The 14,884-nt window shown below is 36.7% G+C and overlaps 1 protein-coding gene across 4 annotated transcripts in view; it reads right to left on the reverse strand.

The window, feature by feature from the left end:
- Window positions 1-327: 327 nt before the first annotated feature.
- Window positions 328-14,884, reverse strand: part of PTPRQ (protein tyrosine phosphatase receptor type Q) — a 147,117-nt gene continuing 132,560 nt past the window's right edge. For all 4 annotated transcript variants that reach the window (XM_074827145.1, XM_074827146.1, XM_074827144.1 and 1 more), the window contains 6 exons: window positions 13,400-13,534; window positions 13,169-13,294; window positions 10,818-10,966; window positions 8,865-9,000; window positions 5,056-5,179; window positions 328-4,770 (listed from right to left, as the gene is read on the reverse strand). In XM_074827145.1, coding sequence (XP_074683246.1) covers window positions 4,733-4,770; window positions 5,056-5,179; window positions 8,865-9,000; window positions 10,818-10,966; window positions 13,169-13,294; window positions 13,400-13,534 — 708 coding nt within the window. In that variant the 3' untranslated portion in view covers window positions 328-4,732. The remainder of the gene's footprint in view (window positions 4,771-5,055; window positions 5,180-8,864; window positions 9,001-10,817; window positions 10,967-13,168; window positions 13,295-13,399; window positions 13,535-14,884) is intronic.

Here is a 14,884-nt window from a genome sequence, read left to right on the forward strand (position 1 = left end):
TATAACTGAAACCTTCTAAATGATGTCTTTCAACTGAAATACAAAGGCACAACTTCATTGCAAACTTTGCCTGATGGTGTGTGAAATGTATCATACACATTTTTATTCAGTGCTGAAAAGCCATAGATTTTCAGTTTTCTTTACATAGTGGAATCTGAGAAAGGGCCTACGTGATAAGGGAGCTGTGAGAATAAATAATTAAAATAAGTAATTAGTTCAGCATTGCTTTTGGGAAAAGTTATTGGGAAGAGAGAATCGCCATGCAAAATACCAAACACTGGATCCATCTCACTGTCTTCAACTGACACTGAACAATGACCAGTGCAAACTTTGTATCGCAATTTATTATAGCAGTAGGGGAAACTTCTGGATAGGAAGCCAGTTTATCCTTACACAGTGCCTGTGCTGCAACGACATGCAACTGATACCACAGTTCAGCTCTGAGATCAGCACAGAAGTAGGTTTGCACTTGTCTCATACCTTGTAACCATAGCCACATAGAGGACAGGGCAGAAAATGTATTCTGGGCAAGTGCCAGTGCAAAAATGCGTCTGATATTCCATGACGTCATCTGGAAATCAACTCATAGGGGAAGGGATAGAGGGAAGGTTTGAAGTAAGACCACTACACACCTTACTCGAGAACCATGTATGCCTGCCTGTAGATAATGCCTGCAGTATTTGAATTCAGGTGATTGTATTACTGTTTATCATTCCTTCGAATAGAGTCACATACAGACAAGCAATATAGCAGTAGAAAACAGACAAAACATGGAGAACAGTGTTGGGAGGACTTGTCTTTTCAACACCATACATAGCATGGTGACACAACAGTAATGGAAAAGCCATGAAACAGTGGGTCACCTTTCAGTACATTTTCTCTCATTTCCTTGAAATCAAAACCAACAAAGATACGTCCACCACCATGTGCCAATGGTTTCTAGTTACAGTCTATTGCACTCAGTGCATCGCAGGTTTTGCAGCACTGAATGGCCATGTAGCTTAATTATAAAACAACCCTAAATTCATTATTACCGTATGTATATCCATAAAACAGAGAGCTAATTGGATATTTTTCATAGTTCTTAAAAAAAATTTAATTTGGATCTATTTTTATCGTTTATTTCCATGGATAGACAATGATCTGTGTAATGCTTAATATACATGTAATACATAGTCTGAAACAAGTACTTTTCAAGTTTTATTGTAACTTGCTGTCAAAATATTTTCAGAAAAAATCTCTTCACAGGGCTTTGTGTCCTGAATCTCTGCAAATTCGTGTCCACATCTAGGAGGTTTTGTAACTTCTGTATGCAACCAGGAAAGCTCAGTCATGTGACCTTAGTATGAAACATGATTGATTTATTGCTCTTTGCTGCTTTGTCTTAGTAACTGCATATGAGCATCCTTTGTATTGCAGCAGTATACAGGTGGTATTACACAGATTAATACACGCAATTAATCTTTCACATAATGTTATGAAATCAAATTAATGAACAGTTCCATGTATACAGTAAAAGCACAAGTTTGCACAATTATTTTTATCAACTTCTTTAACAGTATAAAAAAGAGCTTTAAATTCAACATGAATGTGATGTCCTGCTGTCTTTCTATTACTTTTGTAAATAGAACAGATCAGTTATTGAGGGCACTGACAGTAGCCTCTTCTAATGATATCCAACAGAACTGGCTATAAATATATATATGAAGACTGTTTCTTCTGTGTATGGAGATATATGTCTCTATAGAAATTGCCTGAATAATTTAATACAATATGACCTAATTTCAATACAATTGTAATCATTCTATAGAATTTGTGTATTCTTCTCCAGTTTTTATTCATTCAGTTTCTAATTTTTAGAGTACGCTCTTGCTATATTAGTAGTGCCAAGAAACTGTAGAAAATTGAGTGGTAACATTTAAAATGAAAATGGCGTGCTGCTTTATATACATATATATAAAATATATATATATATACACACACACACATATATATATATATTCTTAAAATAGCAATTGGACAAATTCTGCTTGCCTCCAGCTCTCCAGTTCTGTCAGTAGCACCACCACAGGTGTCATTGCATAAGGGAAGGAGGGCTGGAAGACGAGAGACTGGAAATTCTTTCTTCATGACTGAACAGAGGTCTAGGGGATCTCCTGATATACAGATGCTCCCCTATCCCTCTAAATCATTGGCAGGCACACAAGAAGGTCAGTGAACTACTGCTGTATTTATACTGAAAACCAGTTCTTGGAGAGAATTGCTTGGAGACAGTTCTTTCCCTGACCATGTATCTTATGAGCTGTGGGCAGTTTACGCTGAATATTGGCTTTTACCCTAAAGACAATACAAAACGTGTCAAGGTAGCATGTATCAGATTGCTTATATCAAATTGTACAATGAAATACTTTAATTTCTTTTCAGTTTTTCACTTTGCCTCTACAGAAAAGAGAGTCACATTTTCCAGTACCTTACTAAGTTGCCAGATAAGCATGCTACTGAATATCATGTTTGACCACAGGCAGGTCTCCTAAAGGAGGATGTAGAAATCTTCAACGTTAAGAATTTTGTAAAACAGAAAACACTTAAGCACATTTGGAACTTCTGGAGTTCATCAGTAAGTTGCATAAGGCTTCTTAGCTTTTTCCTCCAACTGAAAGATGAATGACACACATAGAGATATTCCACCATCATGGATATAAGATTATACAAGATTATGACTCTATAACGTCAATTTATCACAGTGCTGCATGTACTGCTACCAAGTACAAATACAAATCATGAAAAACATCTGTAAGTCCCTATAAGCAATTTGTCAGAATACTTTAAAGTACATGTATAATAAATGAAGAACACATGTTTCATAGGAACCAAATGAAACTAGAGCTGTACCGAATGCTTTGCCAGAGACTCGAACAGCTGTGGACATCACCTCTCTCTCCCTCTATCCAGCTTTAAAAGGCATTGTTTTCTTTTTAGCTTGACAGGTTATGTTTACAATACCGTCAGTCTTACTGAAAGACAGATTGCCCAAAATACCTCTGTAGACGATTTCCATCTCTTTAAATGCCCTCTTTTGATTTTCATTTTAGATATTTTGGCACTTTCTGCTAAATTACAAAAGGTCCTCACTGAACCATCCTTGCCAGCTTCTAAAAAGACATCAAACACCTACCGTCATTTACTTATGAAAAAGTATCGGGTTACATACTGTACAGCATTTTCTGTGTGGTAGCTACAGTTAAGGGATGGAAAGTTTTGCTCATTTACTATTCTGTTCAGAGTGTGTGCACACAAACGTACCCACACACATACATGTTTCAAGGTTCTAAAGAGGTTTTTCTGACTTCCCTGAGCTTGATTCCTCAACAAGGCTATGGATTTCGTCTGTCTAAACAGAATATAAGATGGCAACTCCAAAGCCTCTTTGCCATTATGTTTTGCAACTCAGATTGAGGCCAAAGCTTTAGCATTACTAAGAATGATACATTTCTTTACACAGAGAAAAACACAGCAATCAGTCCTTCCCCCCAATAATATCAACTGAATACTGTCACTTCTATGTGAAACCAGGCCACACTGTTTAATTATATCTTTAGTCTTCCTACTCTACCAGTTTTTGCTTTGCTTCTCAGATAAGAGCTTCCTGCTTTTTATTCCTGTTTCAGATCTATTTCCAACAATGATAATCAGTGGGAGTGCAAGATGTTTTATCAAATCTCCAAATATTAGTTCCCATACTTTTCAGTGTCTACAGTGATTTCCCAAACCTGAGGAAGGAGCAACAACTTTTTTACTTGACAACTCTGTGTTATAAAAAAATACATTGTTATTAAATTTTGAGTAACCATTCAAAATACGAAATGTTGTTATATTCAAGAAATGTGAATGAATTCTAAACATTCTATTACTCAAGTCAATCTAACATGCATTGTAATATATAACAAATTTATAGTTTTACTTTGTTTTATCTGCTTGAAAACGTAGCAGGAATGTAAAATACTTTCCTCAGCACTGAACATATGCAATCACCATTGTATATTTAAAAAAACAACCTACTGATTCTAAGATAGCTTAAATAGCCCCAAGTGTCCCTGAAGAGCTACTGTGTGCTGTGAAAAAGCTGAATAATCCTCCCCATGTCAGAAGGTGACTCTTCAGCTGTTCAGGATCATGAGCTGATATGCTACCACTCGTAAAAAAAGATTCAAAACACAAGAACGTACAGTTAGGTAAAGATCACTGTGATGGTATTGGAATTAATCTGCAAGAACTGACAACACTGAAACTAATCTAGCAAGAATGATTCAAGGAACTGTAGCTTTTACTTAAAACCAAAACCAAAAGAACACAGCAAATTCACACCAAAATAAGTTCAATGGGAGTATGAAATTTTTACATCATATTTGGCTCATTTTTCTTCTTTTACAAAGAGAATTGGAAAAAGGAATATATTCAAACACACTTTCTATTTAAATATGTACTGAATGCAGTATTCATATAACACCAGCAGTGCAGTCTGTGCAAAAGTACTCCAAATCATTATTGCTCAGTGATCTGAATAAAATACTTTAACATATTTATGAAGGCACATTGATAGAACAAAAGGTGTTTCAATCATCTGTTTTTGTTTTAATCATCAAAATAGGGGAATTCACTTTGGCCCCTGTGCTTAGAAAAATATGACTTTGACTTTCAAAATCTCATTATCTTTAATATTCAGTCTTAGTATTTACATGGTAGTTTCTTCCCATTCAAGCTCCACATCACCTACAAAAGAAACAGATACATTGCATTAACCTACCTTGTAAACAAATAGTAACTACTGGCAGATAACTATTTTGACTGAACTTAAAAGATCTTGCAGGGAAAAAAGTGGAAAGCTTGAGCAATGACTATTACTATGAGGGACACTAAAGAGCAGCAAAAAACTAGAGATTTACACTTCTGAAGCCAAAAAATGCACGTCAAAGTATTTTTTTCTGCTTCTTAGTCTGGACAAGTTAATGCACCTGCTATGAAACAATAATTTTGAGACAATCTGTATCTCCTTACCTTCCATGGCATCCAGGGAGTCCATCTTTTGCAGTGCTGAATAATTTACAAAACATATGGGCTGGCTATTTCCCTTGCTTGTCAACAGATCCAATACACATTGATGCAAAAATATATATTGTGCCTGTATTATGTGAATTTAAAGATGTTTGATTAGGAAAAAAATGTACTTCCAATAAAAAAAAAAATGTTTATATAACATCTCAATGTTCTCAAAGTAACTGCAGTTTAACTAGCAATCTCAATATATCAATGACCATATCATATATGCCTGATCTGATTTCATTCATTATGAGGCATAATGCGTTAAAATTTGCAAAACATGTTAATCCTTATGCCCAGCAATATATATGAAATTAGACTAATCATAACTGAGACTCATTAGTTGTTCCACAATTCTACAATAAGCTGTTCCACAATTTTCTGTAAAGGTTTGTTCTATGAAAAGATGTTTGATTACTTTTTTCCACTAGATTCAGACTGAAGAAACTGAACCACACAAATGTAATATTTAGATAAGAAAATTTTCCTTTCTAGCATAGAGAAAACCAGCAGGGTGCACTCAAATGCCAAAGTTCAAGTAAATCTAAATCTAAATCTAAATGTTCTAGGACCGTGCACCATTGCTAGGAGCAAAAAATCACATTATTTTTGGTGATACTTCTTGAACTATAACATCATGTTTAACAGACTATAATGCAAAGAGTGAGCAACTAAAGCACTTCCAAGAACATAAAATAACTCTGGGTAATGACTGCTGAAAAGAGAAAAACAAAGTAAGTCCATGTAAGAATGAAATAATGAATGAAATAAAAAAATGAAAACATAGAAAGAAAATAAACAGATTAAGTGTATCTTCACATCGGAGAAGTACTGTACATGCAGTTGCAGAAAATGAGCCAGATCACGGTATCGCAGATTCATTCAGACTGAGAGACCTCTTGAGATCACCTAGTGCAGCCCTCCCACTGCTCAAGCTGCGTCAGCTAAAGCACGTTGCCCAGGACCTTGTCCAGATGGTTTCTGAATATCTCCACAGATGGAGGTGACCAAAATAACTTTAACTTCCTTGACTTCTGCATGGGTAAACACATTACTGTAATTTTTCTGCTCAATAATTGCTATTTTGTTTCAGAACTGCCATCAATTTTCAATTCAAGTGTCTCAGATTTACAAGAGAAATTTGCTTACATGAATACGTTTTAGGGTCACAGCTCCAGAGCCACAGGTAATTAAAACAGACTTTCACAGGCCCCTGAAGTACACAGTACCATTATGCTCTTCAATAGCTTGCTTACTGAAGCAATAGCATGGCATTACTTCGAACTAGCCTTTGTACTTGACTTGGCAAGATGATAAACTTCAACAGATCCACTGAACAAATGTGGATTTCTAGAATGAAGGTCTTAGGTTTCAGCAGAGTTTAGATTGGTTATTTCAATGCAGAAGGCAGACTCTGAAAGCTCCATAACCTCCTGCATTCATACAGCTACTTGTGAGTATGCAGCAGTGAAAATCTTTCTGGGTTTCCCAGGGGAGAGTGAAGCACGATACCTGTGGAACGTATGTGTGACAAGTTATCTTCCCAGTTAGAATTAATTACATTCTTAATTATTTGAAAGTCTTTTTATGATTGGAAGTGGGAGAAAGAATAAAAAAGTTCACTAAAGATTAGGTTATGCACTTTACATGTAGTCCAAAGGCAGGCCTTGGTAATGTACAGGCCACCAGGCAGAGTAGCAGGATATTGAAATTATATCTACATTAGGGAATTAAACAGTGTCTCGATACATCTCCAGCCGGTGGAACTGGATCATCCAAACTACTTCAAATTGTTTGGATAGTCCCTTGCATAGTTTTGATCCACATGAATCAGCACTACCTCAAATAATTTCCAGGTAATTTTCAGGAGTCACTGCAGACTATGGACCATTCCCTATAGGAGAGCCTGTAGGTGTTACATTAAATTGCACAGATGTGGGCCATTCTGTGCCCATTGGCTACAGTAACAGGGAGTGACTCTGTTGGCAAAAGGAAAACTACTTTGAAGCTATAATCAAGCAAAAACCAGGTCTGAGAGCAACCAGGTTTTATTTATTTTACTCATAGATCTTACAGACAGTTTCACTAAGGGAACTCTAAACTGAGTTCTGGGAAGGAATTGCTTCTTTCTTTATGTTTTTTGTGCTGATCACATAAAATCTGAATCATAGTCTACTAAACAGTGTTTTATAACAGAACTGTCAGAATAGCTTGACTACTGAATCCACCATAAAACTTTACAAGATTTGGTACCCTTTGGGGAAGTTTTGTTGCTGATCTGCCTTTTGTAGTCCTGTAAACATGAGCTAGAAATGACCTGGACAGAGAACAGCCTGTCTCAGGATTTTGCAGTTAGCATATAGATCAATACTTGCTCTGTTTGGAAATCAGAACTGAGACCATAATCTTCTATTGCATTTTGGCACATCTTCTCCTAGCCTCTGTCAAAATACGCAAATGAAGAGGTACACAAAAATGATGCACATTTTAAAAATGTACACTGATCTTATCAAATGTCTCCCTATTTTAAGATTTTATTTTGAGGGTGCTCCCATTAAATTGTCTTCCAGCCTTTACCTTGTTTTCAGATTATTCTATTTCTAGTCAAAAGTGTAAAACAACAACAAAAAAAAGTAGTCCCAGAATTCATCATCACAGGAAAGTGCTGGCAATTGTTTATCTGCATCAAGACTTTAAATGGAAAAATTAAAGCAATTGGTAATCAGACAGCACCTCAAAAGAAACAGCATGACCAGAAGGTCTCACAAAATCTTCTGAAGTGCAGTTGGTGAAGAGAGGTTAACCGCTCTTTGCATATTCTGACACACTTTTTCTATATTCTGACATGATATAGAACAGCAGAATTGCATTCCTAATGGAACAAGTCTCCTTACATTAAAATCAGTTTAAATCTGTCAGTCATGTGGAAGTTCATCTTGAAAATGCTCACCCATACTGAGAAGTTGGTAACTCATGCTGTACTCAAAGGCTTCAGGCAGCAGCCTGGGGTTAGATCTGGCCTGCAGGAGGCTTATGCCAGAAGCCTTATGCAAACACAGCTGGATTTCCATTCCACTGGGCATTTAGGATCAGCTTTAAATTCTGCTTTACATACACCTAGATCTCCAGATACAGCAGAGGTGTTCCTTATCAGGAGGTCATCACTAACTTATATCCATACTCAGTAAGTCTGCCAGAAATGCACTTTTTTAAACCCAAACCCACTATTGCCTTGATTTTGCAAACTCTGAAGTCTGTGCTTAATTCTATCCATATGTGTAATTTTATTTGAAGAAATGTAAAAAGAATCAAGGAATCGTTAATGAGGTCAAAGGTAAATGAATATTTAAAAGTTTGGAGGACTATGCTACATGTACATACACAAAAAAATACAGTTAAGTAGTAAATACAGTCAAATTAGGTAGTACATGAGCAAATCCATTTTTTACTTAACAACTGTTCTTCACCCAAAACTTCAGAAGGAACTTGCTCAAAGTCTGAGAAATTAGGATTTAGGCTCTAAAAACTAAATATCTCAGCACTCTTTTCAGCACTTGTCAAGACTTTTTTGGTCAAATATACTTAAATAGGTACAAAGCATACATTTGCACCATGCTTGAAATCCAAATTTTCTACCAAATCAGGATTTGGTAGAAAATATATTAGACAGCTGATTGTTATGAGCTTTCTAGTCTTGTTTTGTAGGAGATCAGATGACTAACTTTTTAACAACAGGAAAATAGAATAGATAAATATACAAATCTTACCAGATTCTGCACCATACACATTCTTTCACTTCTTAACTCAGCTACAAGTCCATAGATATCCACAAAATCATGGTCATTTACATGTTGGGTTAAATGGTCAAGTGCAATATAAACACCTGTTCTTCCAACACCAGCACTGCAAACATAATATACAAGATAAAATAAAGTTATCATGTTAATTTTTTAGTAGAAAATATTTTCTTAGAATATTCTGGTTAAATTAAGTTAATTGTGAAAAGAAAACTTCGGAAACAAATCTTTTTCAGTATTTACTTCTGTGTTTGTGTGTGTCTCCTTGTTGAATGGGATCAAATGAAATCTGGATTTGAGCCATGTTCTGATTTTGATTTCAATGCAGAAGGCAGGTTCAATGCAGAAGGGGTTGCATTGGACAAATGAGATATAACTAAACCAAACCTGTATAAGTGGAAAAATGGTCCTGCAGCTTTTCTGTGAATTTTCTAGAGCTCACTAATTCAAGGAAAAACAAATCTCAAGATTTTGTGAAACCACGCCTGGATTCTGTGATGCTTTTGGTATTTGAGACAAAACAACATGGGATCTAGTAAAACATTTAAAAGAAAATACTTTTAAAAGGAGGATGAGCATGCAAGACGCTCTGGTAGCTAGTGCTGTTTTATTTAAAGGTTTGAAAATGAACAGGATTTTCTCAAAATCACTATCAGACTTCTCTGCAATTGGTGTAATAAATGCAGGGTACATCACTGCAGATAATCAGGAAATGTATAGCAAAACTCTCTTGAACCTGCAAGATCTAATGAGCAGAAAGTAATGAATGAGTTTTCTGGATATGAGAACACATAATGATGCTATATAACCTTCAGGAATTTGAGCACAGGTGGAGTATCTGGCCCATGCTGGCCCCTTTACGTATCTGTGTTGTGAAAAGGGGGATAGGATTCATCGTAGAGGGGCCCAGAGAATGTAGTGTCCTCAAAACATGAAGACTACGTAGTTCTCTCCTGTAATAGCCTCTCTGGCCCCTGCAGTAGAGGGAAATGTCAAACCATCAATGACAACAATACCAAATAAAATGAAGCTTTATCACCCATTGTGGGTGGCACCTGTAGGACACTGAGGATAAATAAAAAGAACTCCCATGAATGACAATCTGGATGGCTAGGAAAGATATTTGTGGCACCAAACCCGGGTTTTCCTTCCACATATTTCCAGACTCACACTGAGTAAGAATGAGACAAAGAATCATTCGCAGACCTTTGAGTTCAGATCACTGTTTTGAGTGTGCCCACTTATCCAGTGGGAACACTGACCTGTGTATGCAGGCACACTCACGACTTTCCTGAAGACTTAGCCTTCCCCATACACTTACTCTTTGAAATAGCCGTTTAAGGGTGTTGAGTATGAAATCAATGGGAACTATGACAGCTGAACACCTCTAACCACCAGACCATTTATTTAAGAGCCTAAATATAGATTTTAGCTGCTTACAGGCATCCCAGCCTGAAATTTGGCATATGCAAACCCTTATTCCTCTTTGTCATTCTCTGTGGTTCCCAAATAGTTTCTTCTTTTTGATATGTGACACATACATTTTAAATACAACTTTAAATACTTATGTCTTAAGAAGAGCTATAATTATAATAGAAGTAATTAAAACCAACATGTCATTTGCTATTCATCTTCTTATGATAAAGAGGAAAATTGAGATAAATGCAGCAGTACCTTACGGTAATTGTTGAAGTAACTATTTCACTGACATCACCTCAATGGGATTTCCATGAATGGAAGAACAGAAACCCTTTGGCAGTCCCAGAAAGGACTAAGGAGCACTGCTAGAGAAACCTTCACTGCTGTCTATACTAGAACCACACCTGTGCATTCAGTTTTCATTGCTTTTCTGGCAACTTCCCTGAGCATTAATATGCACTTGAAATTCAAGATACTAAAGGATGATTTGGTGAATATGCTTACCTGCAGTGAACCACCATTGGTGTATTATCATGTGCTCGACTTGCACGGATAAGTTTTACAAAATGGATAATTGGTGCAGTAGTTTCGGGGACTCCATGTTCTGGCCAAGAAGTAAAGTTACACTGCCGCACCATCATGCAGTCTCCATGCTGAAAAATATAAAATAAGGCAGTTTTCACAGAAGAAATGTGACAGTAAGCTACACGTAGCCTTCTCAGCAATTTCACATTAAAAAAAAAAATAAATAAATCAGAGTAGCATAATAATTATAAGATGTACTTGTATCAAGAGATAATTTGTTGTGCACAGATCTTATGGCAGGTTTTTTGAGAGATGGCATCAAGTCCATCTTTCAGAAAGCATTAATGACTTCAGCAGTCACTCTCCACTTGACTTCAGTCACTACATCAATGTCATTAGCAGATTACAGGTTGAAGCTTCTATAGCTTGTTTAGAAGTTTAGTGAACTGAGACGACAAATTTATTTAGGAAAAAGCAACCATTCAAAGACTGATCTAAGGTAGTGAAGGTAAACACACATATATTGGTAAACATGGATATATTTTCCAGGTGTTTGATACCCTCTCAATCAGAGCAGCAGCAATAGAAACTCAAAGAAAAGAGCTGGTTATGATCTGCTACCTAAATTAACTATGAAGGACGTAAGAATAAAAGCACAGGATCATGCCAAAGGCCTGTACTCAGTAGTCAAGGAAAAATCTTAGGGAGAATTATAAAACATGACAACAATGTACCTATAGTTCCACAAATTATCCTTTCCATTAATAGTTTGTGACTTGTGAACTGTCTTAGTCAGAGATGGTATCTCAAAATTTAGTAGCACATGTCAGAATTTTCTTCCTCTAATTTATCCAGACTTTATGAAGCCCTGTAAGCAGTCACAATATCATGCAGCAAGGAGTACCACAGTTTAATCTACTGTTGTGCAATCAACCAGTTCCTTTTTTTTTTAAATATATTTTGAACCAACCACTTGCTCTTTTCATATTGCAAGAAACACTCAACAACTGTGAACAATTATGTGTAGCAACTACTTTGGGTCTACATTTTTAAAATTGATCAACATAAAAACAAAAGACAAGTGACTTTGGATGCAATATGGCAACAATTGTAAATGATTTGCCTCACATATGCTTTTCACCTTCAATGGAAGATCATCAAGAATCCATCCATTTGTGAATGGAAGATGAAGTACGATCTTAAAGCCAGCCATATGGCACATTTAATCACATGCTTATAAAGGACATAGCTTCTTGTGCACGGTAGTTCAGCTATGGTAAATAGATCATTTAGCCAATTCAGGTTATGTTTTCTTTTCTTTTCAGCCTCACCCTGGTTTTTACCGGTGATGTTGCATTTTGGTGGCATGTATTTTTACTCTAAATTGTTCCCTTTTCCAGTCTTGTTTACCTTATGTCTTATTTTACATGAAAAAAAGTTTATCTTCTCTCATTTTAAAATGTTCGATTGTCATGTACTATGTGCACAACATATCCTTATGGGGTGACCACTGAGACAATCCCCTAGCTGCTGTGTTCCTTTTGTCACATGCACGTGCCACAGGATGGTAACGCATCTATTTGGATAGCTGAGTTCAGGTTCTAGGATGTGGCGGCACTACGTACAACACAGGTCAATGTTGGGAGTGCAAAAGAAGGCTGACTTCATCTTGGGTCATTATGCGCAGATTGCTTTCTGAGCCTACCTGCTGGTCTGACTTAATGCTAGGTGCTAATTTTTCCAAAGAGTGGGAACTATAGTTGTGGACCATGACAAAGATGAACATCTATGCTGTACCCCCCACCCCCCTTCCCAGCACACAGAGTGGGAGTAATACTGATGATTCTCATTTATATTGGGTGAATCTCCTGGGGGTGGAGGCCAATACGGCTGGTGGTACAATGCAAAACAGCTGCGCTGTACCAGAGAATCTTGCCCTTTAATCTGAGAGTGATACATTCAAAGGGATTTGTCTGATACCAGAATGGTTAGGATTACTCCTTTCTGGAAGAGACAACTGAGGTGTCCAAATAGAAACTTCACCTCCCACCAGACCAGAGGTTCAGTAACCTTGATAGGCCCTTCACAGCATGTTGGACAAATATCTGAGCTCTTTGTGATAGAAACTGGAGAAAATTCTCAGGGGAAAAAAAAAAAAAACACCAACAACCCAGGAATGAAAACAAAATGCAGAAAAACCAGGCAGTACAGTGCATACACATTAAAAGATTAAAAGAATACTGAGGGGTAGCTGGGTGGGATGGAGCATATCTCATGTTCTTTGAGGTGTTGGATGGGTTTTATTCAATCAGCTTCCAGTTCTGCCTTACCCTTTCGATTTTTAGATCTCTAATGGTCCAGTCTATTTGAATGTCTTCCATCAATTTAGTAATCACTATATCCCCAAACACAGTCACTGGTTTATTATCTTCTGGCCAGTACTGATGACATCTTATCTGCAGGGAGATGATTACTAATTAACAACTATCATATTATAATCTTGACAGAAACTACATACAGAATTATATCAAATGCTTTTAATTGGTACACTGGTAACTTACCCGTCCTTTTTCAAAACATTGTGTAAGCATCACAAGTGTTTTTGCTCTCGTCTCCCACACCATTCTCCAGAAATCACCCACTGTTCCTGGTAATGGTCCCTGAGTTGCAATAAACTCATTTGGACATAAATAACCCTAAGAAAAACAAAATATTTAATACGTAATGGTTGGAAAGGAAAAAAAAAGTTGGTGTGTGACTCATAGTTGTGCCTGTAGCTACCATGCCTAAGGCTAAAACCTTGTCAGAAATACTAAACAAATTGGCATAGGCCTGGCTAATCATTGCATGGCAGATGGCCTTGGAAACCTAAGGAAGTTATGGCATTTTTTTCCACCATGTAGATCAGTTATGAACCAATGCTCTAATAAAGTCTGGGAAATGCCATCCTAATAGAAATGCATTTAGCAGAGAAATTACAGGGACATCAGGTCAGTAATTTCCATTTTAAAATATCTAAGCCTTCATATTAGCCTTACTGCAGATCCAGCCAGAGGCCACCAAGAACTATGTCAGGAGGTAACCAACAAAGCAGAATTAAATAGTGCTAAGGAGCAGTGGAGCCAGGGAAACAATTAAGGAGTGGTCTGAGAGCTACCGCAAGCTATACACCACACTGATGACCTTGTCCTTCCTGTGATCGTCAGGGATCTGCTGTAACTTAGGGATGGAGCTTACTCAAACAAATGATCTCTGATTAAAGGTCTTCAAGAAACCTACTGTAGGGGCTGACTTATATTTTAGTGTGGCTTCTGCTGTTTAGTTTATTTATAAATCAATGTAAAACCTGGGGAGAAGAAAGTTTGTTGAAAAAAATCTGCGTAAATGCTGTCATTGCATGGGTTCTCACGGATTTGTTTCCTCAGAGAAACTAAGCGTACCCTACAGGAACTCTTCTGTACTACAGAAAGTCTAAAATAACAACAATAACAATAATAGCAATAAATTTATGCTGTAGAGTTAGCAGTCTATAATATCACAGAGTTCTGCTTATTGCTCAAAACAACTGACACAGTGGTTTATAGCACCACTGAAACTCTGTGTTGGAATTATAGCCCTATAATTCACAGCTGCCTGTTACTTACTCCATCTATAATATACAGAACAGGTGGCAGTGAGAAACTATGTTAATCCTCCCTAGTTTAAGAGTGAGGTGAGAAACTATAACTCAGGGGTGCAGAGCTCACAGTTCAGTTAATGGCTTTTTCTTGTTTAACCAATGAAAATAAAAGTAGCAGCTAAGTTCCCATTTGTTAAAATTATATACAAGTCCTCTCCTTCCCTCTCATTATATGTACGCATATGTATATACACCTAGATAAATAGGTATGTAAACACACACACATATGGTATATTTACATCTATATGCATTTATATATTTAGACATACACAAATATGGAAGGTGAAAGCATACAAAGAGCAAAGCTTTAGCCCTGAGGAATGGTAACATTACAGTTGTCTATTCACTGATGAACGGTGACCTAAAG

The sequence above is a fragment of the Strix aluco genome, chromosome 5 (assembly GCF_031877795.1).
Source record: "Strix aluco isolate bStrAlu1 chromosome 5, bStrAlu1.hap1, whole genome shotgun sequence".
NCBI lineage: Eukaryota > Metazoa > Chordata > Aves > Strigiformes > Strigidae > Strix > Strix aluco.